The sequence below is a fragment of the Diadema antillarum genome, unplaced genomic scaffold (genome assembly GCF_040938485.1).
Source record: "Diadema antillarum isolate AM-2024a unplaced genomic scaffold, OU_Dant_1.0 seq00000382_RagTag, whole genome shotgun sequence".
Taxonomy (NCBI): domain Eukaryota; kingdom Metazoa; phylum Echinodermata; class Echinoidea; order Diadematoida; family Diadematidae; genus Diadema; species Diadema antillarum.
The window spans coordinates 2469755-2497632 of record NW_027271380.1 but is presented as its reverse complement, the minus strand read 5'-3'; the positions used below and the strand labels follow the sequence as shown (position 1 = coordinate 2497632).

General features: G+C 40.0%; 1 protein-coding gene across 1 annotated transcript; it reads right to left on the bottom strand.

Moving 5' to 3' along the window:
- Positions 1-1365: 1365 nt before the first annotated feature.
- Positions 1366-26109, bottom strand: LOC139731695 (uncharacterized). The gene is made up of 7 exons (XM_071642581.1): positions 25956-26109; positions 19205-19281; positions 15909-15990; positions 14712-15207; positions 10481-11170; positions 3930-3986; positions 1366-1898 (listed from the first exon to the last, which is right to left on the bottom strand). Exons 1-7 carry the CDS (start codon positions 26022-26024, stop codon positions 1561-1563), a joined length of 1809 nt encoding a protein of 602 aa, XP_071498682.1. The 5' UTR covers positions 26025-26109; the 3' UTR covers positions 1366-1560.
- Positions 26110-27878: the final 1769 nt, after the last annotated feature.

Genomic DNA, 27878 nt, shown 5'->3' with positions numbered 1-27878 from the left:
TGCAAATTTACAGTCCACTGTGGAATACACACATAGTAAGCATACAGTGTACATCAATACCAAATCTGACATTGAATATGACAACTTCATTCAAAACAAACCAAGATTTAAAAAAGGAGAAACATCTTACAATAGCCGGACAACCAAGAAATCAATACATTATGTTTAACAAATTTTAACTGTACACTTGATACACTTCAGCTGACAGAATGCAACATTCCTTACTGCATACCTAAATCCTCTGCAATACACACATACATGTACATATATACAATTGGAGCACACAAACTGATCACGTCGCAGGAATGTATAATTGATTACCGCAATACATACATATTTACACATACAGAGATCTGCAGAGGGGAATAGATCTTAGATGAGAAATTTACAGTGCAAAGAAGTCAAAACAACAGATCAATTTATCATAGAAACTTCAAGCAAAATTAGGCATGCTGTAAGAGTAGCTCCACATCACTAAGCTTCATTACGTCCAAGTATCACATGATGTCACTGATGAAATATACATCCATGTGCACGAAGTACAATATTTGCTACATTAGTCATACTCTCTTTATGACTCTGCTATGATTACTTTTTATCCAATCAATTAAAAATTTTGTCAACTTCCTCTTGGAGAGAAAAAGTTCACACTTTGCAATGAAAATTAAAGATGAATTGAGGCCAAGTCTTTCTTTCTTAAGCTTTTTTTTTTTTTTTTTTTACACAGAACAAATGAATATCTATGCTATGCAAACAGAGTTGTGTTCAAATGATTCAGACTGCTACTTTTTGAGGTTCCCAGGAAAGATAATCTATTTACAGTCGTATCAATCATGACTCTTTGTACATATGACCAATGTCACCAATACTGACGGTCTCTTGCTTTGACTTTGCAAAGTTCATTTGGAAAAGCAAAAAAAGAATGAAAATTCTTTCTGAGGTAACTTCTCCATTTTTTGTGTGGAGTGGAAACCTAAGGCATAATAACTCCACACAAGGACGTTTGCCAGATATGGGAAGTAAATCATCATCAGAACACATAAATAGTATGATGCTGCAAAGTATCCAGATTGTGTTGCGCCCGATGCATTCATATACTGTGCATATGCATCACAAGTTGGACAAACAGCTCTAATTATTCAGAGATTGCTGTGGGCACAAACTGAGTATCTCTATTTCCTGACGAGAAATCAGACACAAAGGCAAATGAAAATGATGATTGCTTAGAGCGACTGGTTGATGTTCGCTTTTCCACCCACTCTTCATTCTCCCCTCCGGCCATGGATCCAACCTTGTTTGGTATTGATCGATACCATAAATCACATAGAAAAAGTGAAACTCATATTATTACACAAAAACCTCCTTTTTTTTTTTTCAAATACAGAATGTGAACTTTGATATCAGGCATGTTTCTGAGTCTGCTTCCTCTGCTCCATTCCTCACAACATGGTCACCTGATTTCTTGAGCCAAAGAGGGGGTGGGTGGTTTCCCTGAAACCCAAATTTGCCTTCCACTGGTTTTGGTATTGAACGGAGTGTGCCCTCTCTGGTCTGTACTCCTCACTGCTGGTAGCCCCCTGGGTACTGTCCCTGATTGTAGCCCCCATAGGCTCCGCCAGCTCCCCCAGCCTGAGACTGTGGGGGTGGGGGGCCTGGCTGGCCACCCTGGTTGTACCCATACCGAGCCTGGTGGGACGGGGGAGGGCCCTGACCCTGGCCAGGGTAGTTCCCGTAGCCGGCCTGCTGGGGACTGCCGTATTGACTTGTGGGCGGGGGCATGTTGTTCTGAGGAGGGTAGGGCTGTCGCTGGCCGTGGGGCATCTGGCCGTAGCCCCCCTGGGCAGGGTTGCCTGGGTACTGCTGGCCATAGTTGGGCATCTGGTTATACATCGGCTGGCCTGGAAAGGAGCAGAAGGTAACTCTAAATAGTCAGTAAGCCCATAACAAAAGCCTTGGCAACACATTTCTAGTGATAATATCTCAGGTACACACATTTCCAATTTCATGTGAGTACAGAATCTCACTTATCTATTACTTTGTACACTTACTTCTTTCTTCTTCTTTTTTTTTAGCTCAAATGATTTCACCATGATGAGTCAGAAGAGTTTTGCTGGTAGTATAAAGTTGGTATATTATGCTCGTGGCTCTGCATACCCATCAAAACATAGTTTTTAAACATAGCTGATACAACTTGTACCAAGTTATGAAGGCCACTTGTGATATTACAATAATAGAACAGCATACTTGTCAACACGTACACCATGGTAATATGAAGTAATGTCTTTCACTGTTGGTAGAGGTACATATGTTTTTCATGTGCTAACCAACCTACAAATGTGTATATCACACTCTATCATAATTTCACTGTCATTTTGGAGAGAGGTATACAATCAACACGACTATATTTGAATTCTACAATGGTCATTGATAACATCATAGTATTTATCGTAGATATTTCACACATACATATTAGGCACATATAACCTGACCATCTTCTACTCTGATATCATATATAAACTCCTTTCAAAATAACTTTACCTGTCCTCATAATCACTATCATTGCCAAGAAATCCACAAGGTACGATAATTCTTTGCAAGAAGTAATCCAACTTAATAATTGGAATTTTATAGTTTAAACAATATCTACTTAACATAATGAAACTTCCAAAAATTGTGATCACTCTTTAAAACTTTCAAGTGCCTGCAAGATTGGAATATGATGGTTTTATTTCCTGTTCTTCATTTTGGCAGCATAGCTGCAGTTCCTGTAATCTTTTTGCACTTATCATCATCATCACCATCACCTCAATAATGATATCTTTAGGATCAAAATCATCTACTGAGAAATGAAATCATGAAAAACGTTGCAAATCTGTAAACATGGATGTTAAAAGTAGATAACTATCACTTGGTAAAGTCTGTGGTTTGGAATAAAATTTGATTTAAAAAAAAAAGACACAACAAGAACAACCCACAAACAAACCCAAAACAAAACTAACAAGTAGGATAATCAGACAAAGTGGAAATAATCAAAAGAAACAACATTTGGTGCTTGCACAGTAGTTTTGCAGCAGTAAAATGTTGGATTAATGGAAGAGGTGATCAACTCTGAGCACTGGTAAGATATTTGATAAAGATAATCGATGGACTGATAGACCTACATTAAAAATAACCGCAGAAGATAAATTCATCAGATGACAAATTGAAATGTACCTGTCTGAACAATATTTATATCATCCTAGAACTGAATAGCGTAATGCCAAGACATTGAAATCCCCATTTTTCATTCCTGAAAGACAGTTAACCGTCATATGTTCAAAAAAAAAAAAAAAAAAAAAAATGGATGAATAAACACATCCTTACAAATACTACTGATGAGAAAATGTAAGCATAAGAAAATGAAAATCCTGAATCTATGCTTCAATGGTTTCTTCATGGTACACAGTTAGGACGGACATGAAATGTTTCGATGAAAAAAAAGGAAAGTCCACTAAATGCATGATTCTACGTCATGGGGAATTCCATGCAAACATTACTAGAGGTGGTTAATGGTTGTACACAGAAAATTGGTGTCATGATGATTGATGAAACTGTTTAGTAAATGGGATAAGAAAAAACAGGATACTATTCTACACAGGCAAATGGAACAGTGTGACATGAATTGTCTGTTGGCTGCGGTGGGTCTGTTCGGAATTCACTCTTCACCAGAGCTCGCTCCCAATAATAATTTTCACAATTGTTTTTATTGAATTCTTTTCTTTTTTGTGAATGCAATCATAAGACTATGTTCAGCATATAACGGGCAGAGCTTGCATGGAATTGTCCAAATTGGTATTACAAAGTTAAGGCATTGCAAAACAAAACAAAAAAAGAGAAAAAAAAAAAGAATTAAAAAATTTGAATGCTGAGAAAGGTTTTTGATTAATCACTCTGTATTCTGCCACTGCTCCTCGATTCTCCCTTGCGCTCTTTGGCTTTTGATGGTCCTGTGTGAAACAACATTACAAGATGGAATGTCTCGATTGAACACAGCATTTGGTTACTTATTGCAGTTCTCTAGACATTTAAAAAGAGTGAAGGCATAACAAAAAAAAATAATAACTCACTTTCACAGTTTTCCATACATGGATCACATTTCAAGCCTTCTGAATTTAATTCACACTGGGCATAAAATGATGGTAGCATCTCCCTTTTTCAATCCAAATTAGCTTTCATATACTCAAACTGGTTTGGTTTTCTTTTTCTTTCCTTTTCTTTTCAAATTTTGATAATCTGAGAAAGCAGCATCTGAAATGCATCACTGCATTCATCTGTTTGTATACAACTTGAAAGGGAGAAAAAGCAACAACATAATTATAGCATTTCAGCTTTCACAAGGCAAAGTGGATTTCAACAATACCTTGCCATTTAATGGTTAAGGGAACAGTAAAAAAGGCATTGTCTACAATATGAAATGGAACTATTTATGGCCAAAAAATTTACCACTTGGGTTCAAATATGTCTCGAGAATGCAGAAAAGGATCCCTTAAACTGCATTTACAGTTCACTTTTTTTTTTTTTGTCTTCAAAGAATCATTATAAATTTGGAGTCTGTCCTTTTAAAAGGTATTGTATCTGGGGAAACTGATTGTCAACTCCAAATTTGTTTCACCATATAGGTCTGCCAAATACATTTGATCTACTCTGCGATATGGGCAAACTAACAATTAATTTACAAGAGAAGTGCAGGGACATGTCATGCAGGGATGCCAAACTTGTAAACAGTACTGTAGTATTCTGAGGGCTGACAAGGCATTTTTGATTTATCTACTTTTTTGTAGAAAGAGTATTTTTTATTCCTCCTGCTATAGACATACGCAGTCATACAATTTGGGGGAAAAACAGTATCTTTCATGAATCCTGCAGTATTTTTTGGGGAAAAAATCACAGTACAATATACAGGAAAAGAGTAACATTTGGCATCTCTGTGTCATATTCAGTAGTTCCATGCACTTTACTAAAAAGTTCTTAGAAACTCAACCATGATATTAGATTTCTGCAGCTTAGGTATCTTTTTTCATATTTGAAGTACTTGTCTTAACAAAGAAGTAGAGATTACACATGGCAGAGTTGTATATCTTTTCTGATCAACTAAAAAAAAAAAAGTATGATGATGACATGGAAGTCACAGGAGAGACTGTTAACATAACTTAAGTGGCATGCATGCTCCTCCATTCATCTGCATCCATTTTGGAGTCTGTTTATCGTCCACTGACAGTAAGCACATGATCTAATTCTCTTTGCTACATCAATTTGCTCCATTCCATGCAAGCACAACAAAGGCACAATACAAGGTCACAGGCCAGATTGCATGTGATTGGGAGGGGGTGGGTGGGGTGGGGTGGGAGGTGATGTTATATGGAAGTCTTGCCGGCAGATGTTTGCACAAGTCTGGCTTGTACGACTTGTTGGGGTGGGGGTAGGAAGAGGACAACATCCACACATCATTACACACATAGACAGGAAGACAAAGGCAAAGAGGGAGGATTTTAAATCATTTGTACTTGGCATCAGGACAGATAAGACTGTTCTCGCAAATATGGTGCAAATAAAGCTAGTGATTAAGTTCAAGATCATCATTATCCACTCCATTTATATAGCTCCATCATTTCAAGCCCCCTTTCACTATCACTGTCATATACTTAAAGCTGATAGTAATTCTTATCATTGTTATCTTTCTACCACTGAAGGAGGCTGTGAATCTTGGAAAAGGTGTGAGACCATCAATTATCCATTTAAGTATATAAAATGCTGGCCCTCCCTTTTTATCATTTGAACAATAGGCGTTTTCACATCAGCCCGATGTTTCAAAATAGCGCGCTATTTTCTGACTTGGGAAATTTTCCCGATAGCAAAATAGTGCGCTATTTGATAATGTGAACACAAATTAACACGCTAACTGTATTGCTCTGATCGAGAAAATTTCTGAAATAGCGGGATAGTAGCGCGCTATTTGATAATGTGAAAACGACTCGAGAAATTAGCGCGATGCATTCCATTATGCCTAGCGTGTGTGACCCGATCTATCGAGGCAAACTGCACACAAATCACGAGGAATTTTTGAGAGGGCACACACATTACTTATGCTGTTTGCACATACTCAGCTGTCGAATTAGCTCGACAAAAATTCGGGCTGATGTGAATAAGAAATGAAATAGCGCGCTAACTCGCAATGGCGAAAAATTTCTCGAGCTTGGATTTTTATCGGGCTGATGTGAAAACGCCTATTGATGAAGCTTGAAGGAAGACACATACAGCGCAGCTGAAAAAAAAAATCTTTTCACAATTGACAAAATGATTGGTCTCCGCCATGTATGGTTGAGACACACAAGAAAATGGCAATTTGCTAGATGATTTCAAGAATTTTGAACGAAACATTTTGCCATGAGGACAAGGCCAAGTTTGATCAATCCTCAAAACAAGAAATGCCATGCACATAACTATCAATTGAGATCCATCATATCCACCACAAAAAAAGATTGCTCATATATTTTTCCTTCAAAACAATCGGAGACTTAAGTTTGCTGACACGACGTGACTTTCAAGTGTTTGTTTGAAGACTATAATGGTAGAATTAATCGTCATCTAAAACCATGATGTACAGCGAGTGTAAGTGTGATTGCACTGGAGAAAGAGTTGAAGTTCTCTAGCCTCAGGACTTGTGTGAGCTGCATGTACAAACATTGCACTGTAGTTGCAGTCACAGAAATTTGAAACAGCCAATACACCAACAGAGGTTTTGACCAGTGAGCAAAAAAAAAAAGTATCAGTTACTGCTTGTTTTCATGCTGAGCCAAAAAAGAAAAGAAAAAAGAATATAGTGCTGCAAATAATCTTATGTTGATTGAGACAATTGTTTCCACTGAACGGAATGAAGACATCTCACACACAAGAGACCCGCGGGTCTAGCGCTCACCTGAGTATCGCAAGTTCACCTTTCACGCAGTCACTAATCTAAATTATTCACAGCTCTACCAAAATTTGACCAGGCATTCTCAAGTAGAAGATGAAACTGTACAATAAGGGCCTAAATTTTTTAAGATTCCTTAATTTGGGGGGGGGGGGGGGGGATTGGGGCCCCCTGGGGCCCTCTGGGTGGGGCATGGTGCCCATTTTTATAAATTGAGATCCTGACCCCCTAGGGATGCTACCTGCCAAGTTTGATGAAAATACATCATGAGGTTTTCAGGAAGAAGATGAAAATGTACAATTCAGGTCCCCATTTGGACCTTCCCAACCAACCCCCCCCCCCCCCCCCCCTGCCCCCAAGAGGGGCACCCCTTGATCTCCTATGAACAAACTTGAAAATACAGTCATTAATGTACTCACTCATAGTATTATCTTACCTCTATAACTTCTGATTCTAGAGAAGATTTTTAAAGATTCCTTCATTTTGGGGGTTTGGGGCCCCCCTGGGGGCCCCCTGGGTGGGGAATGGTGCCCATTTTAAGAAATTGAAATCCTAACTCCCTAGGGATGCTACCTGCCAAGTTTGGTGAAAATGGGTCATGGGGTTCTCAAGAAGAAGATAAAAATGTACAATTTAGGCCCCATTAGGACCCCTCCTCACCCCCCTCCCCTGGGTCCCAAGGGGGGCACCCCTGATTCTGCCATGAACAAACTTGAAACTACAGTTATCAATGTACAAACTCATAGTATTAACTTAGCTCTATCACTTCTGGTTCTGGAGAAGAAGATTTTTACAGATTCCTTAAGTTTGGGGCGTTTGGGCCCCCTGGGGGCCCCCTGGGTGGGGCATGGTGCCCATTTTAACAAATTGAGTTCCTAACCCCCTAGGGATGCTACCTGCCAAGTTTGGTGAAAATGGGTAATGGGGTTCTCAAGAAGAAGATGAAAATGTACAATTTAGGCCCCATTAGAACCCCTCCCCACCCCCCTCCCCTGGGTCCCAAGGGGGGCACCCCTAATTTTGCCATGAACAAACTTGAAACTACAGTCATCAATGTACTAACTCATAGTATTAACTTAGCTCTATCACTTCTGGTTCTAGAGAAGAAGATTTTTACAGATTCCTTAATTTTGGGGGGTTTGGGCCCCCCTGGGGGCCCCCTGGGTGGGGCATGGTGCCCATTTTAACAAATTGAGTTCCTAACCCCCTAGGGATGCTACCTGCCAAGTTTGATGAAAATCGGTCTTGGGGTTTTCAAGAAGAAGATGAAAATGTAAAAAGTTTACGCACGACGCACGACGGACGACGGACGACGCACGACGGACGACGGACGACGCACGACGCACGACGCACGACGCACGACGGACGCCGGACGAAGGGCGATCGCAATAGCTCACTTGAGCCTTTGGCTCAGGTGAGCTAACAAGCAGCACACACAAATAAAATGTTCCACTAGATTTCTGTGCCCTCATGACTAAAAAGGCTGCCAGGGCAAATTTGACAATGAATTGTCTTTTCCTTTTGTTTTCCTTTGACAGACAGCACAGGCAATAGCACTGCGACATCACGACGAGGCGCAAAGCACAGATTGAATGAATGTCACACATCTTGCTATTTTTTTTTTCAGACAATTGGGTGTTTTGCAGCAAGGAGTAGAGAGACAGATTGAGTTGTGCAAGTGAGAGGTGTATACACTGGTATTAGAGTGAGACGAAAAGATAAAGTGACAAGTGTTCTAAGGCTTCTTTTAGGGTAGGGTAGGGGAAGGAAGATGGGGTCGGGTGGGGTTGCTTGTCATTAAAAATTTGTTTCATTGACTGCAACTGTATACATCTATTGACAAAAAACAACAATACATGATCATTTCAACAACAGCTTCAATCAAAAACACAAATCTGGATGTTGAATCATCCAATGAAAATCTCACTTAAACAAGCACTAAGAAATATTCAGTTACCAAAGCACTGTACTGAATATTACGCCTTGTGTTATTTCCAATGTATACAAATGGAACCCTTGCAACATACGCTGATGTATGTATCATGGGCAGAGGGGCAGTACGCGTTATATTCAGGATATAATGATGTAAAGTGCTTTATTTCTATGAGAGGCTTCAACTTATCACACAAGGTCTTTGCATAATATTTACATGATTTGCAGATAGTTCGACTTTGTTTTGCCCAAGTTGCAACATTGAAGCCTCTAAAGTTTATGTATCACAATAGGGGGGGGGGCAATCCCTCTAATCACAACTTATGACCACAAGAAAGTTGAGCCAAACTCTCACGCAGAAACTACTTTGTTTTGTTTTTTTTTTCCACCGCATTTCTGTAGTAGCAGTACATAATTTGGAAATCATTTTACACAGATTTTATAAGACTGCATCTTCACACAAACATGTATTCCCTTCCGTGTCCCTTAACCCTAAAAAGACTGGGCTATTTTGGTAGCTCGAAAGACTGGGGGGGGGGGGGGCCTAAAGGGCCCCCCCTTAAGATCTCGGCCGTGGATCGCGCGATCGCCGCGAAAATTTGCACAATGGTAGTGTGCGATGTAATCTACAAGATCGTATATTTAAATTTTCCAAAATAGTCTTCTTTTAATTTATTTTGATTGATTATGCTAATTTATGCGAGAAATCAGACTTTTTTATGTAAATCAGTAAATAAAGCTCCAAAAGTGCTAATTTTTGGTCTACATATTCTTTGTAGCATTCTTAGCAAATGTACTTGAAAAAAACTTCGGTATCAAAATTAATTTCTTATTTATTTTATTGTTTTATGAATTTCTTATGTATTTCCTTGTTTTTTCGACCTTTTGTTTTTGTTGTTTTTTTCAGCAAAATTTGTGGCAGACACTTTTTGAAGCATAATACTACTAAAACAAATTGATTTTAGCCATTGAGAGTAAAGATAAGCATATTTATATGAACCATGTGATAAAACTCAATTTGTATTGACTTTGTACACAAAATCACATTTTTGAGCCATTTTCGGTCTCACATGCATGTACAAAAAGTTATGTAACTTCACAACCGTACCCCTGGGCGTCACAAATTTGGTGTCAAAATGTGCGGGAAACTCGAAAGAAAAAAGTCATAGAGCATCGCGGCGAGAGCATTGCGTGTTGCTTAGTAATCGCGCGAAATGTTGAGGGGGGGGGCCTTTTAGGCCCCCCCCCAGTCTTTTTAGGGTTAAGTGTTTGAGGGCATAGGAGAAGCCTATTGTGGGCATTTACAATGTTATAGCTAATTAGACCCTCCTCTTTGTACTTTTCACTTCATTTACAATTATAATGATGATAAAGGGTCTTTTCTATAGCACATTTCCAGTAAGCTGATCAATGCGCTTTACATCCAAACACAAAGTCAAAGGGAAAATAAAAATTTTTTCAAATTCTTTTTGAAATTTCTTATTATGTTGTAAACATTTCTGCCAGATCCTTTCAATGGGGGCATGCAGTGTGTCAAAGGGTGCAGTAAGTGTCCTGTCACAGGCCAAAGCAATCAGTTAAAAGTGCAATGAACCTTACCTTGCGATGGCTGCCTGTAGCCACCCATTGGCTGCTGGCCACCCATCATCATTTGACCCCCTTGTCCCCCGCCGGGCCCCTGGGGCCCTCCCAGCATGCCTTGCTGCTGTGGGTGGGATGGGTAGCGCTGCGGTGGCATACCGCTAGGATACTGGGGTGGTGACGGGCCCTGAGGTCCCCCTTGTTGCTGGGGTGGCTGGCCCATTGGGGAATGCTGCGGGGCCTGTTGCTGCTGTGGTGGTGCCTGCTGCTGCTGGCTGGGCATCCCCATAGAATGTGGTGGCCCCATGTTGGCCTGCTGGGGCTGAGGTGGGCCCATGTTCGCTGGCTGTGGTGGACCCATGTTGCTCTGCTGTTGTGGGTGTGGCTGCTGACTGGGTGGTCCCATGCTCTGTGGTGGGCCCATGTTCTGCTGCTGTGGTGGACCCATGTTGGAGGGCTGAGGAGGGCCCATGTTTCCTGGCTGTGGCAGGCCCATGCTGGTTTGGGGAGGGTGTTGTTGCTGTTGGCTCTGTGGTACCATGGGTTGTTGTGGATGTGGTGCCATGCTTGGGTGCTGTTGCTGGGGCTGGTTGGGTGGTGCCATGGACTGTGGCGGGCCCATGCTTGTTTGCTGTGGCCCTGGAGGAGGAGCTTGCTGTTGTGGCTGGTTGGCTTGAGAATGTGGTGGACCTGGTGGCATCATGCCCCCTGGAATATGTCAATGGAAAAAAAGAAAGAAAACATATTACATGGCCAGTCTTCCTGGTTTTTCTGTGTTTTTCTTTTTTTGAATGGATTTAATCTATCAATATAAATTATAAAAACTTTCTCAAAATATTGGTACAGTCAAACCTGTCTATTGTGACCACTGTATACAGCGGCTACCTGCCGAATGCGACCACTACACACAATCCCCCCCAAGAGAAAAGCCATGTCAGCGACACTGTCTATAGCGGCCACCTGTCTACAACAGCCACTTTTTTCATCTCCCTTCGGTGGCCACTATAGACAGGTTTGACTGTATTTCATTTTCATCCATTATATTTACAACAGATTTTGGGATAGGTACACCTCAATTTAATGTGATCAGAATCTATGCTCCATATTGCACAGCTCTCTCCAATATAAAAAGTATGATGCTAAGAAATGGAACATTACTTATATGTTATGTGACATCCCAACAGAAAAGGACAAAATGCTAAGTCTTGCATCATGCAAAAACACAAAAGCAAAGGAAACTTTAATACTCTACAGATTGTATGATGCAAGTTCTCTCTATAACAGATTCTGACTGGCATTAAACTAGTCACTTTGAGATGTCAGAAGCTTGGAAATCTACCAAAAATCTTGAATACCCAAGGCCTTCCTTCACGGTGCATCCAATCTGCTATCACAATCTAACAAACAAGAGTAAAATCCACTGATCAGAAAAGACACTCGTCAACAATATGTATTAAAATCTATGATCAAATATCACCTTTCTTCATTGCTGTCTAGACCACTCCTATCTTGTTCTCGCATTCTGTGAGAGCTTATTTTAATTTTTTTCCACACTTACTGTAAAAGAGGAAATTTTTTTGGCATTGAAATTTTCACACATTTTGTGCAACCAGAAACTAGCACAAAAATAAAAGCAAGTAAATATTTTTGCTTGCCATATGTTCCGGTAGTTGCGCAGGGCTAGATTCCGCGGAATTAAAAACATGCAAAACTCATCTTACCCAGCTGAGTGCCAAAAATTACTCACAAGAAAATATCCACTTTTACAGTACAAGGAAAAAAACACTTAAAATATGCAGTTGCAGCAAAATACATCAGTCGCTTTACTAGAGACACTAACATCACAGTGGAATAATGTCTTGTGGGCCATTTCGCAGAGAGTAGAGCAATGTTACAATGATAACTTAATGTTCAGTGTATCAATTCTACACAACAGAAATATGACTGCAATGTTCAAGAAATAATACGGTATACATTATTTTAAAAAAAAACCAAAAAAACAATGCAAAAACCACTGACATGGTTAGAGAATGCCACTGCTTTTCTGTATGTACACAATATTACACAGTACCAATGGCATGCAAACATCATTCACTTGTGTGTCAGCTCACACAGAGAACAAGCCACATGCAGGGAAACTCTACATGTCAACAAAATGTACAACAAAGGACTTCTGTCTTGGACCACACCAAACACACTGAAACAGGACTGAAAATGTCCATGATGCTGTTATAGTCAACAACTCTGAAGATCGTCTAGTTAGGCTACATTATTGTTGCTGCAAATAATGGATGAATATTCTACACACATAACATGCCACATTTTTTTTTTTCATCATAAATATAAATGATTTATACACACATACATTTTTTTTCTCAACACAAGGGAACTGACATCACCATGATCAAACACACACCAAAAAAAAAAACACAACAAACAAACAAACAAAAATGTACATGAGTTACAGCGCAGTATTGCAAAATTGTTCCAGCCAGGGATGTCGCGGTTGGTTTGCTCTTTGCTGATGTGCAGGAGATTGCATTTGCACCAACAATAGGAATGGGCAAAGGGTACAGCTGTGTACATAGGAAGCCATCACGAGAAACTTGCATGATAAGCACTCACTACAAGCAATCAGACTGACACTCATAGCTTGCAATTTCTCCCAGACCTGAAATCAAGCTGAATCCCGGAACTGTTCATGATGACTGCATACATGCACACATAGGTAAAGAAGGCACTTTGGGGAAAGAAAGAAGTCTTGATTGCATAATGATGATTATATGATGGCTGTAAACAAAACAAAAGGCGCATATCAGAGCATGTTTGGAATGTTTGGGGGGGGGGGGAGGGTATCACTCACTATGAAGCACAACAAAGTCGCAGGGGCGGACAACCAAATGACAGACATACAATGTAAATACAAGTGGCAGGGGTATAAAAATGTGTCAAATTTATGTATACAAACACCAGTACTGTTATCCTTCTGAATGGTTACTTGTCTGATTGTGTTGATTTAGAACATTTTGAGTGCCTTGTGTATGCAGATAGAATATGGTATGTGGTAAGCAGCATGTGTGTTTATATTGGTTTGTGTAGACTGAATGGGAATCAGGTATGAGGTCATACGTCAAGAACTCGTAGATAGACCGATTGCAGCACAAAGTAAGAACTCAAAACTACCGTGCAACGAAACTACAGGATCTACATACCAAAAATCACCAATGAATGAATGCTCTACTAATAATAATTGCATTCCTTGGCCGGGAATTGCAGGAACAAGCAAAATTATAATGTAAAAAAGGGGAACAAATAAACATGAAACCCCAAGCAATATTAAATGGGGAACTATTCCAGAGAAGTTCATCTTTATGAGACAAAGCTAAAAAAAAGAAGAAACAACAACCATCCAACATGCCTTGACTCGAGTGCTGCACAGAGTTGCTGCCACTGCTGCTGTTTCCATGGTAACCAGACACAGACTGGGACCCGCCCCCCACTCCTCCGCCAGAGACTGATGTTGGGCCACCATAGGTGGTGGTGGGGTTACCGCCACCACTGGCACTGTTACCAACACCACCACCTCCGCTACCACCACCACCACCATTGCTACTACCACTACCGCCTCCACCACTGTTGTGGGAGGGGGTGCCAGCATTACTGGTAATACTGCCACCACTCCCACCCATGTGCTGAGAGGCAGGTGGCTGGTCACCACGTGAGCCTATCGGAAGAAATGATTAGTGATGCCACATTTAAATAACGCATATCTTTGGATCATCACAAAAAGAGAAATTATGTCTCTAATATATCAATCACATATCAAGGATTTTACAGGATAACCACATCTGTCCGCTGAAGTTGTCTTCTGATGTGAAATCCTCGTCATGTTTTACATCAGATTACTTCTGCGTCTGTTCACATCCTTTAACTTTGTTCCTTATTCTGGGAATAGCATGTGTTACTTTTTATGTCTACATCAAGATTACATAAGGCCATTTCTTTAAGAATTGATATGAAAATATCTACATATGGATAAACTCAGCTGAAAGTGGAGACAGATCCAGTGAAGTTTTCTAAAATCTTTTTTTTTTTTTTTTTCATCTAATATTGATGCACACTTGGTTAACTGCTTGCAGGGTTAAATAGGATATTTACTCAATGATATTACAGAGGAGAATGTAATCATCCTAAGCATGGAGTTATCCATGCGGGATGTTGCAGTGATTGATACAAGTGCGCAGATTACCTGGCACTGAAGGGGCACTCATGTTGGATGAGGTGACGGGGGGCTGTTGCTGCTGTTGCTGTGGCTGCTGCTGCTGCTGCATTGGGGGTGGCATGGGCCCATTGGACATCTGCTGAGGGGGTGGGGTCTGCATCATGGTCCCGCCTTGCTGGGGCATGGAAGCGGGCGGGTGACTGGGTGCCTGGCTGCTGACAGGTGGATGGGGCCCTGGAGATGGCCCAGCTGCAGAGCTGGTCAATGGCGGGCCACCACTCATCCCCGCAGGCCCGCTAGGCATTCCGGCATTGGTGCCCCCACTTGTGCCACCGCTGCCACCGCCACCACCACTACTACCACTACCACTAACACCTCCAGCACCTGCCCCTACCCCTCCACCTGCAGCTCCTGCTCCGCCCATAGGACCCGGCCCAGGGGGCATATTTGGATTTCCTCCCCCACCTCCTGGCATGGCATTTGGATATGGCTGGTTTGGAGGTACATTGCCTTGGTTGGGTGCCTGGATATGAAAAGTAAAACAAGGCAAAATAAGATTAACAGAGCGTTATGCTGCTTTTTGGTAATTCATACAAGAGTGAGAGTGCTTTCATGACATCTCACTGTACAAAATCATGTAACTTTCTTTCATCACTTTAGCAAGACTGGAAGTCATCATAATCTTAAAGAAACCTGCCAACTGTTGTTGTAAGAGTCAAAACAATTCACCCCCCCCCCCATGTTCCAGTCCGTATCTTTGCATTGCCTGAGATGAATGGTCTGCATTGGACGCAGCAAAGAGTTTAGCGTCAAATATTAAAATGCATTCTTTGCCATTTCTTAAAAAGCTTGTGAAAAGGAGCAAGAATGGTTGAAAGACATGGCACACATGAAAATATCAAAATCACCAGATCTATGATCTCTGCTCAAAGAATAGTTGCATACAACCTAATACCACTGACAACCTCAATTTATGGACTGCATGGCATCAATGACTAGGAACAAGTTAAGCAAGAATTTAAAAAAAAATGAGCAATTTGCTGAATTTACAGTAGATTTAAAACAAAATCTGATGCATGAAAATTACACACAAACGAACACACAAACACAAGCACAAACAAACATCAGCAGTCTTCAGATCATTGATTGTAAGTTGGTGCATTGTCTCATACAAAATGCACTCTGCTAACAAGCCAATGACTGCCATGCAGGAGACAAATTTACCGGAAGAAGCTGTTGCATGCCCTGGTTGGAGTCTGCTATGGTTGCCAGATATACCAAATTTCGATGCAAAATCTGCTGGTATCTGAAAAATATAAATGGAATGTGGCATCATTTTGATATTGTTGTCACTGCCCTTATTGGGAAAGTATTTAGTTTTACAATTCTGGCAGCTATCATAAATTCTTTGATACTAATGCTTACATACTCCATGGCAGAAAAGGCAACTGGTATGAGAAATTGAAAAGCTGATATGGATAATAATTACTAAAAATTTCTCTACGAGTATAACAGCTCTCAAGAAACCGTTTCCATTTATTGACTATTCTAAAAAGAAATTAACTACATGGAGTTTTACATGAAATCTAGTATTTTACTTGATCCAGCTAAGCAAATTAAGTCAATCTACAAGTACTGTAACTCTCGCAGTGAATCTCCAAATGGTACCAGGTAGTATTAAGATTTAACTTTGCTTTGTGAAACCAAATCCGTTATCTCTTCTTTGAATAATGGCTCATTAAATTATTGCTTTCTGATGACATTTTCTTTTCTTTCTCTATTTTCAGGTTCTGGATTTTATCTTACTTCTCCAGTAACATAACCCACTAATCACTTTAGCAAATAAAAGACTTTGATATGAATGTGGTTGGCACTCAACAAATTTGTGCAGATTCTTGTGCTGAATTTGAGTTTGGGCATTACTACAATTGTACTTCTATATAACAGCAAAATGATATTATTTCAATAATTGTTTCTTTGACATCTCACAAACTTGTAAGAGCCGGCATTGTCATTTAAAAAATTATTTCATTAATAGTGTAGTTTGATACGTATCATTTCATTATTAGATAAATGAATGCCCATTATTTCAATGGCATTTACTTTAAAAGTGAGCATCTGGATAAATGGTAATGTACACCAATACTTAAGCAATTTCACAAGAATTTAAAACCAACTCTATACAATGAATGAGCATCCTAAGGAGAATTCAGCCTTAAAGGACATGCTGTTTGGTGTCTATCTTCTTTTCAAGGTCAACAATCTTCTTGTACAACTGGCATTGCACTGTTGAGCCAGAATGTAATGCATAAGAGTATATGTATGTATCTCTCATCAGAGGAAAATAATGCAATATGGGCAAGTCCAAGATAATGCGCGCGTTACGTATGGGACATTCAGAGACTTTTATGACCTGAAAAATAGAGTTAATAGCCTTTGATCATATTGAACTTCATCATGGTGATTGATATCTAGGAGAAGTATAAACATGTAAAAAATTGAGAAAAATGACCTTGACAATCATATTCTAGAAGAGAAAATATGTGCCGTTACGTATGGGACCAGAAAACTTTTGGTTTTTTGAACATTTTTTTCAACCTCAAAACTCTCTGAAAGTATTTCATTCTACAACTTGTAACTCACTGTGATGAAAGTCACAACACTCAAGATTATCACAGGTAAGTTTCGTGTCATTAGGCAAAAAGCTCTAATTACAGGTTCTAATGAAAGACAGACATGACGTGTTACGTATGGGACAGTTACGTATGGGACAGTTTGTCCCCCATTCATGTAGTGTGTGAAGAACCATTTTTATGGGTATTTTGCATAATTATTGTAGTAAAATCAGTTTAAACTACTCAAATACTGATCCAGATTGTCAAGGAAACATTATTCCCCAAATATTCACCATCATAATCATATTCAATCATATTTTTATATTTTTATGACCAACCTGAGTATGCATGCCCTTTGTCCCCATTCGTTTAGTGTGTGGAGAACCAAGTTTATATGGGTATTTTCCAAAATAATTTTGCAAAATACCCATAAACAAATTTTTGCATAATCATTGAGGTAGAATCAGTTGAAATTACTCAAATGCTGTTCCAGATTGACAAGGGAACAATATTCCCCATATATTTACCATCATAATCATAATTAATCATATTCTATATTTTTTATGACCAACCTGAGTATATATGCCCTATTTTTATCAGGATAGTTACTAACGCACTGAAAAATTGAATAGTTTAAAGTGTTTACTTCCATTGATGAAGGGCAGCTTGCCATTTAGTTTCAATGAAAAATGACTTGACACAAGAAATATGAATTTTAATAAATACATTAGCAATATCTGCTGCAAGGAAACCCCAGTGATCGAGTAGATATATGATGTCTGTCTAGCAGTCAGGTCATTGATTCGAGTCACAACTCAGTATGTATACCCTTGAATTTTGTCGTGGCTACTATTGAAACTGAATAAGGACAATTTGTGTATCACTTGCAATAAAAAGGAATCATTTTACTTTTTTTTTTTTATATCACAACCATTTCAAATTGGATCTCTGTCACATAAACTTTGAATTCCTCTAGTCTTAGGATTGTATGTTCTTTAGTAATTCATATTTAATTGGTTTCCAATCATCTCATTAAATGTTGAAAACTGAATCCCCATTTCTACAAAAACTATACCATCCCTTTAATGCTGATTTTTCATTTTGTATTTTGCCATTTTCCCCTCCCCCTTTCTGAAAATTGTTCAGTCAAGTGCATGCATTGTTTCAAGTTCTTAAACTCAAAAAGTAGGAACAATGTTGGGATGCTTTCTTCAGGATGATTTACCATTTGTGTACTGAGAGACCTTCCCAGCTAGCTACATGCATTCACATGCAATATGTATGAGGATGTCCCATACGTAACGCATTTGTCCCATACGTAACATTATTTCAATGCCTAATAGAATATATTTCTTTTACTGTTTTTTCTTTTTTCTATGGTATTTAATTTCTCTAAACAATAAATTAGAACTTTCCAAAAGGGCATTAAAATATCCTTAGCAATTTCAGAAAAAACCTAAAAAAATGACCTCAATTTGTTACGTATGGGACATCTCATGATAGGACATGAGCTAATTTGCATAATCATTTGCATAATCCCTAAATTTTTATACCAAGTTAAACTATTTGATGAACTTCTTATGTCCACATATTAATCAAATATCATTTGCTTTCCTTTGAATTAATATGAATTTCTATAAATGTCCCATACGTAACGCTGTGTTTCACATTTATGCAAATGAAGCCCTTGAAATTTGCATAAACTTACATAATATCATTTTTCCTCCATGGAAATCAAAACTACAACTCATAAGCTTCAAAATGATACCAAACATGTCAACATCGAGCAAAGATGAAATTTTGCCTTCTGAGGGGACCTTATCTTGGACTTGCCCATATGATCAAATAAATCAGGATTTTATTGCATTATCATTGGACTGCAAGAGTTTGGTATTTCATACTCACTGGGTAACTTCTGAAGCCCTTCCTTTGTTCTGATAGTCACATATTGTCTGGATCAGTTGCTGATTTTCATCCAACAACTGAAAGTGAAAATGCATGACAGTTTAACAGTCACTGTGCAGTAATGCATGTGAATACAATCGTACATTGAGCCTTAATGGAGAAAAAAAGTGTAATTTCAGCATTTAAATGACTGTGTGATTGAAGCATAACCTGACTTCATGACCCCAAAACTTCCCAAGAGATTTATTGTCAGGCACTACATGTACATGTATATGTACACTGTATTTTTTCAAATAAAATAACACATACAAAATCATATTTACAACGTTAAATATATTAAACTATTTTTATCTCAATGTTGATTGATATATACACTATAGAATTTCACAAAATCCCAAAATATATCACTTAGATAACCAACCATAATCCATCCAGCCTGGCCAGAATTCAGCTACGCGCTATGCGCAATCAATGTCAATGTGTTTTCAGGGTCCCTGAAAAATGCGCTACAGCACCTTGTTTGCGCAAGGTTGCATCAGGGATGTTGCGGTGCTTGTGTTGGCCCAATTCTGGCAAGTTGGCACTTGCATTCAACCCCTGCCTTGTAAGTTGTACATTTACATATGTAGTCAAGTGCTGCATTGCAATTGGCACTTATTAAAATATGGAGATTTGTTTTTCTTTTGTCTTTTTGCAGAAGAACCCATACCACTCTCTGCTTGTGACAAGCAAAAATCTCGCAAACAGAATTACCTTTTTTTTAAAAGCACTTTTCAGCGACCCCGATTCTTAACCCGTTGAGGATGAGTTCCAAGTATAATAAATAAATTCAAATAATACTCGGGCTTGTGTCTAGGATGGGAAATGTGTGTTGTGGCAAAATCAGCCCATCCTCAAAGTCAAATCAATGCCCCAACAGGTTAACACTGGACTTAATTCCGGCAAACTTTGGAAGAGCTGCATTGATTGATTTTGTATTTTTGACGGTAACATTTGGGATTTTTGATGGATTTCCGGAGGTGACTAATAATGGACTTTCCTAAAATTCCTGGTGTGAACGACACAACAGTACGTCAGTAGTGTCAGTGGCTAACATGTAGGGAGTGCCATTTTTATCTATGTGAAATAACAGTGTGTGATATCCTTGCCTTGTTGTAATTTATTGCATGTTGTCAATGGTTGTGACAACTTAACTTGCTGGTTTGACTTGTCATTTGTGATACAATGTAAGTGACAAATTCTAGCAGGTGGCTAGTATAATGACTAACGTTACGTACTGAGTATACCAGGTACTTCAGAGGGCGCTGTTGGCGATGATGGACACACTGTGACCGATCTCCTGACACCAATTTTCCAATCTGATTACATCTGCCTGAAAACGGAAAATATCAAGCTACCGCAAGTACCAAGTGTATCTTAAGACTGTAGTGCAATGTTTGGCTAGGGTAGAGGATGAAATATGTAACCCATTTTGATATTTTGATGACTTACTTTTTCTGTACGTGACCATTGTGGAACCCAAAATGGCGGACGCCATAGACATGAACGATGAGGCAAGTTCGAGTGAACCGGAAAGTGAAACGAGTTCTGAAAGGCGTACACCGCTAAAGTACACCTTTATCAAGCAGAAAACTAGTCTACAGAAATACCAAAGTGGTTATTTTCAAGACCCAAAGTGTGAAAGTGGCACAAAACACTCCAATATTGAGGCCGAAAAATGTGGTATCTGTGACAAAACGATTGATGATTCGGCTGTAGTACAGTGTGATATATGCAAATCCTATTACCACCAAACATGTGGGGGCCTCACAGAAGAACTGTTTGCTATCATTGCCAGGTATGGCACACAGGGATCAAGTGATATTCCATGGCACTGTAAGATCTGCAGGAAATATGCTAAAGCCATGTTAGGAGAGATGATTGACCTCAGACGAAGGCAAGACAAACTAGAGAATGAGATGAGAACAGTGAAAAATCAAATCTCCAAACTAGACAAGGCAAGATCAGAGTCCCCTGTAGAGAGTGATGAACTAAACAAGATTGTGAAAGAAGCTATCGAACAGGACAAAAGGCAGTTGAACCTAGTCATTAGTAACCTGCCTGAAGCCACACCAAGCAGCACACAAAGGGTAGTTCAGAAGGCAGTACGTGACTTATTCCAGACTAAGTTGCAAGTTGAGCCAAGTGAGGTTGTTACCATAGACAAGCTACTCACTCAGAAAGGGAATCTTGTGAAAGTGCAATTGAAAACAAAGTCTGCGAAAAAGAAAATTCTCAGCAATGCATCCAGGCTACGTAGTGACCCTGCATATGGAAATGTATACATCCGTCCAGACATGACATACCAGCAAAGGCAAAGAGATAGTGAACTACGTGATGAACTGAAAAGAAGAAGAAAAAAAGGAGAAAAAAACTTGAAAATAGAGAGAGGGAAAATTGTGATGTACAACCCCACTCTCGACCCGCCAGGCGAAGGACGCAGTTTGTAACCAATTCAGAACAGCGCACTGTAAATAGAACTAGCACCAACAGCAAACATCTGAAATCAAGAGAAGCCGACCAAAAAGCCCAGGTGAAAAATCATCACTGTGCAGGCAAAACTCAGGAATGTTATGAACCTCAAGATGAGTACCAGTTAGTAGCTATTGAGGAAAGCCACCCAACAGCACCCGGACTTAGTAAAAACCATGAAGAAATTAGTCGAGAAGCACAGGTGAAAAGACATCACTATGCAGACAAGACCATGGAATTCAGAGATGAGTACCAAAAAGGAAATATTGAGGAATTATACCCCACAGTATCTGAATTCAGAGCAAGAAGTAAGAAAGTCTGTCAAAAAACTCAGGTGAAAAGCCATCACCGTGCAGAAAAGACTTCAGAATTTCAAGCTGAGCACCAGAGAGGAGCTATTGAGGAAAGTCACCTCACAATACCTGAACCTCGAATAAGGAATAAAGAAGTTTGTCAAGAAACTGAGGTGAAAAACCATCACAGTGCAGAAAAGACTTCAGAATTTCAAGCTGAGCACCAGAGAGGAGCTGTTGAGGAAAGTCACCTCACGATACCTGAACCTCGAATGAGGAATACAGAAGTTTGTCAAGAAACTGAGGTGAAAAGCCATCACCGTGCAGACAGGACTTCAGAGTTTCAAGTTGAGCACCAGATCAAGGAAAGTCACCCTACAGTATTCGAACTCAACAAAAGGAAAAAAAATCACAAAGAAGTTAGTCAAGAAGCTCAGGTGAAAAGTCATCGCTGTGCAGACGGGACCACGGAGTCTAGAGCGGAATGTTATAAAGGAGTTATTGAGGAAAGGTACCCAACAGCTCCTGAATTCAGAACAAAGCATAAAAAAGTCAGTTATGAAGTCAAGGCGAAAAGTTATCACAGTGCTGACAAAACATTGGAGTCCCAAGTAGAATACCACTTAGGAGATACTGCAGAAAGCCACCCGGCAGTACCCGAAACCAGAACAAAGGAAGTTGTGTACCAGAACTTTGGAAAATCACCAAAAAGCGCTGACCAATTATCACCCAAATATGGAGAATGTAAGCTTCCAAGACAGACAAAATTGAAGTGTTTATTTACTAATGCAAGAAGCATTGTAAATAAGTTTGAGGAATTGGAGTGCAGAGTACAGAATGAAAACCCAGACCTGATAGGCATTGTTGAAACCTGGCTGGACAGTGAAATTAGCAATGCTGAGATACAATTGCCAGGTTACAACATTTTCCGGGCAGACAGGAAAAGTAAAACAGTCAGATGTGGAGGAGCTGCATTATATGTTAAAGAGAGCATTGATGTGATACAAAGACAGGACTTTGAATTCCATGAATCTGTCTGGGTGGAGTTATGTGACATTGAGAGAGAGACGACAAGGGACACCAACAATGACATTAGCCAAACCAGAACGGACAGTGCAAACAACAGTGACAAAAACCAATCTGTGAGAACCAGAGACAAACTGCTGATTGGTGTAGTGTATAAAACCCCGTCTGTTTCAGATGAAGATGTTGCGAAAATGTACCGAGATCTTGAAAAAGCGGGAAAACAAGAAACAGTTGTGATGGGAGATTTCAACTTCAGAGAAGTCGACTGGGAACTGCTCCGGACGACGAAAGAAGGAGAGCAATTTCTCGAAATTGTTCAAGAAAATCTATGGACACAACATGTCACCACACCAACGAGGGGAGACTCCATATTGGACCTAGTGTTGACGTCAGAGCCTAGTATGATTGAAGACCTGCAGGTCATGGACAAATTAGGCAGCAGTGACCACAGAATTATAGAGTTTAACATGATCTGTAGTGTACAACTAGAAGCAACATCTTATACTAGAAACTACAACAAAGGTGACTATAGCGCTATGAGAAACAGACTGAACAGTATAAAGTGGGAGGAAGAATTCACAGGCTGCAATACCAAGCAAGCATGGACTAAACTACATGACGAACTGAACAACCTAGTTGAAAAGTATGTCCCTATGAAAAGGAAAACAAACCGAACCAAAGCCAAGTGGATGACCCGAGCTACAATGAAAGCAATCCGCAAAAAGAGGAAAGCATGGACAAAGTACAAAGTATCTGGAAGCAAGAAAGACCACCAGTACTACAAGTCCTGTGAAAAAGTAGCCAAGAAGAAAATACGGGAAGCAAAGTTCAACTTTGAGAAAAAGATCGCCGATGACATAAAGCAAAACCCCAAGAGTTTCTATTCATACATGAGATCAAAAAGGAAAGTCAAAGACACTGTTGGTCCATTGAAGTATGAAAATGGTGACATCATACCACCAGGGAAAGAAACAGCAGACGAACTCAACAAGTTCTTTACTTCAGTATTTACAGAAGAGACTGGCGACCCACCACCTGTAAAAAATGCTTTCCAGTACGAAGATAAACTCCAGCTGACAGAGATTACGGTGACGCCAGAAGATGTAGAAAAATACCTGCAAGAGCTGGATCCCTCGAAAGCGGCCGGTCCAGACGACATAGCACCAAAATTGTTGAGAGAATTAGCAACAGAACTCTCCAAACCACTTGCCCTGATATTCAATTCATCTCTGAAGGAAAGTTGTATCCCGGAAATCTGGAGAACTGCAAATGTAACCCCGATTTTCAAAAAGGGAGATAGATCAGAGGCTGGAAATTACCGCCCCATCAGCCTGACATCTGTTGTATGTAAAACCATTGAAAAGATTATCCGTGACCGCATTAGTGACCACCTTGAGAAATACCAACTCATCAAGGACACACAGCATGGTTTTCTGAAAGGAAGGTCATGTGCAACTAACTTGATTCTACACATGGAAATGTTAACTAAACATGCAGCTGACGATTTGCCAACTGATGTCATCTATCTTGACCTAGCCAAGGCATTTGATAAAGTCCCTCACAGGAGGCTAATAGAGAAACTAAGTGCACATGGAATTGGAGGACAAGTACTGGCATGGATCCAAACATGGCTAGCAAATAGATCTCAGAGAGTTGTCATACAGGGAGCAAAGTCAGAAGAAAGTGCAGTACACAGCTCTGTTGTCCAGGGTTCAGTCCTGGGCCCCCTGTGTTTCATAGTCTACATGAATGACTTGGAGGATGGGACCACCTGTACAGTTAGTAAGTTTGCGGACGATACCAAGCTCTCCAACTCAGTTGCAAAAGATCAGGATAGACAACGGCTACAAGAAGACTTAGACAAACTTACTGAGTGGTCAGACACATGGAAAATGATGTTCAATGTCGACAAGTGTTCTGTAATGCACATTGGTCGTAACAATCCCCAACATGAGTACCAAATCAATGGAAAAACACTGAACAGTGTAACAGAAGGAAAGGACCTGGGGGTTTGGATAAGAGATGACCTAAAAGTTGCAAAACAATGTGCAGAAGCAACCAAGAAAGCAAACCAAACGCTTGGCATGGTCAAACGCTCCTTCAAATACGGAAGTTCTGAAATAATCATGCAACTGTACAAGTCACTGATCAGGCCCCATCTTGACTACTGTATCCAAGTGTGGAGACCACATCTAAAAAAAGACATCAAACTGTTGGAAGGAGTGCAGAGAAGAACCACCAAACTCATCCCAAGCATAAGACACCTTCCGTACGAAGAAAGACTCCAGAAACTCCACCTCACTACACTAGAAGACAGACACAAGAGAGCAGACTTAATCCAAACCTACAGAATATTCAACAAGATTGATAGAATCAACCCAACAGAGATCTTCCAACTAGCAACACACCAGAGCACAAGAGGACACCAACTCAAAATCCAGAACTTAGAAGCAACACATGAGAGTTGACGCCAGGAAATATACGTTCAGTCAAAGGGTAATTCAAGACTGGAACAATCTCCCCCCAGCAGCAGTCCACGCAACATCAATAAACAGCTTCAAAACAGAATTAAGATTATCAATGGGTTACTAAGGGTGAAAAGCCCTCCTCACCCTAGCCGCACTACATTGGTACACTACCAAGACGGATGCGGCCCTTCAGTAAGTTCAGTAAGTACTTAAGTAGACATCTACGCACTATTTCCATTCCAGCTGTATTATGTATGGGCGCGGCGAGCATGCTCACGCTCATTCACGTCACCGATACTGCAGCTCACTGCACTGGCTGGCTGCACTGCACTGCCTGGCGCCTGCTTACATTACATTTATATATACACACACACACACACACAAACATCGTTAACATCGCATGGGACTGCATACGCGACAAATTGGGTGATGTCGAGACAAAATGTGCCATACCTTTTGAATACTCGCTTGGTCAGCAACAGACTTCCCCCTCTGCCGAGGAGGCATAAATGCTAAAGACATTGCTGAACAACTGCTTCTGAAAACTGCTCTTAATAAAAGGTCAAGCTGAACTTGGACGGCCGTGCGAAGATTTTCTTTGTCAACAACCTCAAAATCCAGGATGATGCGCCTGCGCGCTATGGTGGTGTTGAATCAGCCACAAACAAGAGTAAAGGAAGCGCACTCTCTTCAAAGAGCTAGGTCACGGGTCTCGTAATATCTCCACCGAGCTCCTTGATATTTCTCATAATGCGTACATAGAGTATCAACACTTCATGTTTTTTTTTTTCTTTCAGACAACTGATTTTTAAGGGAATTAAAAAGAACAAAATATTCTTTGACACTTGAAAAAAAAGCAAGCGATCCACAGAGTTTTTCCGGCAAATTTGTTATACATTCACTACTATACTTCTTCTTCCTTTTATTGGATTATGTACAAGGGCCTACTAAGATCTTTCAATTTCAAGCAGTGTCATTACAGGAGCGGATCCAAGAATTCCTTAAAGGAGGAGGGCGGGTGGGGGACGCCTTTACAAAATTAAATTCATTTCTTTTATTTAACAAAAAATGGGGGGGGGGCTGATGCACTCCCCCTGGATCCGCCACTGCATTACATCTGACTAGAATATCATTTTATATCATTGTTGCTCATAATGGACGAAGACATTTCGGGTGACACTTGCGGGGTCTAAAGATTGGGAGTAGGGGCGAGCCCCCTCGCCACCCCCCCCCCCCCCCACCACTCCCCGCCCCGTTCTCCCGGCCCTTGGCCGTATCAAAAAAAAAAAAAAAACAAAAAAAACAAAATTGTCGATCACCACGAGCGGCGTTCACACTGGTGTGTGTTTTTTTCTTTCGATCAATACAAAAGACTGATGCCAATATAAGCACTCCCACCTTTTCAAAGACAGATATACAAATTTTCATCAAGCCAAAAGCTGTTTACATTTCTCAAGGCGACATGTCAAATACACTTTAAAGGAAAACATTTGTACCATATCCTCTAATTAAACAACTTTCCAATAAATCTTCTCGAGGACAATGTCTGGTGTAAATTTAAAGGAATGGTCTATAAGATGAAAACTAAGACAAGAAACACTTGTGTAAGGACTGAACTTTACAAAAACACAAAAGAATACTGCAACAAACGACAGAAAATGAGCCAGCAGATATCTTCAAAACCGGGTTGGTGAGGGCGATCCCTTGGTAATGATCAGCCAGAAATGGAAACATCCTGTCCAAATCTTAATGTCGCAAAACAACTTGGCAGTGCTTCTCTTCTCAAGTGGCACAGTGACAAGTCAGGTAGCAGTTGCAGCCCAGGCTTACATTCCTGATGAATAGACTAGACAGTACATTAAACATTGAGAGTGAAATCACACCATGCCGTGTCATGGTGAGCATAACATCCTCCGACCATAATGATTCATTTTACGTGCACAAAATCAGAGGGAGCCTTTTCACAGATTGCATTTTGAGGAAAAAAAAACTAACCGGAACCGTCCGTCATATGAGGTTTGTTGCCATGAAGTTCAAGAAACAATTATTATGAGTTCAGAAAATTTGACTGATATAGGCCTAGGCCTCTGAAACTTATAATAGTAAAGAAACAACAAGGTAAGAGGAGTTTTACTCTAACATAGTAATAATTCCAACTGTCCCCACTATCGTGGTGAAACCGTGAGCAATCGTGCACGGGTTCTAGATTTTTTTTTTTAAAAATTTGACTCCAATCTTGTCAATCGTGTTGATCGTATCTAGACAAAGTTTGAACGGTAGAAATATATTCTGCGATGTATGAGCCCATATAACTTTCATATGCTCTCTCCCGCCATCTAATACTTTACCATTTCTACCAATCAATGTCGTAATATT

What these genes read in the sequence shown, in the direction of transcription:
- LOC139731695 (XM_071642581.1), bottom strand. Translation starts at nt 26,024, where the DNA reads ATGTCTTTAGCATTTATGCCTCCTCGGCAGAGGGGGAAGTCTGTTGCT. An exon ending in ACCAAGCGAGTATTCAAAAG is followed by an intron (nt 19,282 to 25,955) that starts GTATGGCACATT and finishes TTTCACTTTCAG; the next exon opens with TTGTTGGATGAAAATCAGCA. An exon ending in AGGGCTTCAGAAGTTACCCA is followed by an intron (nt 15,991 to 19,204) that starts GTGAGTATGAAA and finishes TATATTTTTCAG; the next exon opens with ATACCAGCAGATTTTGCATC.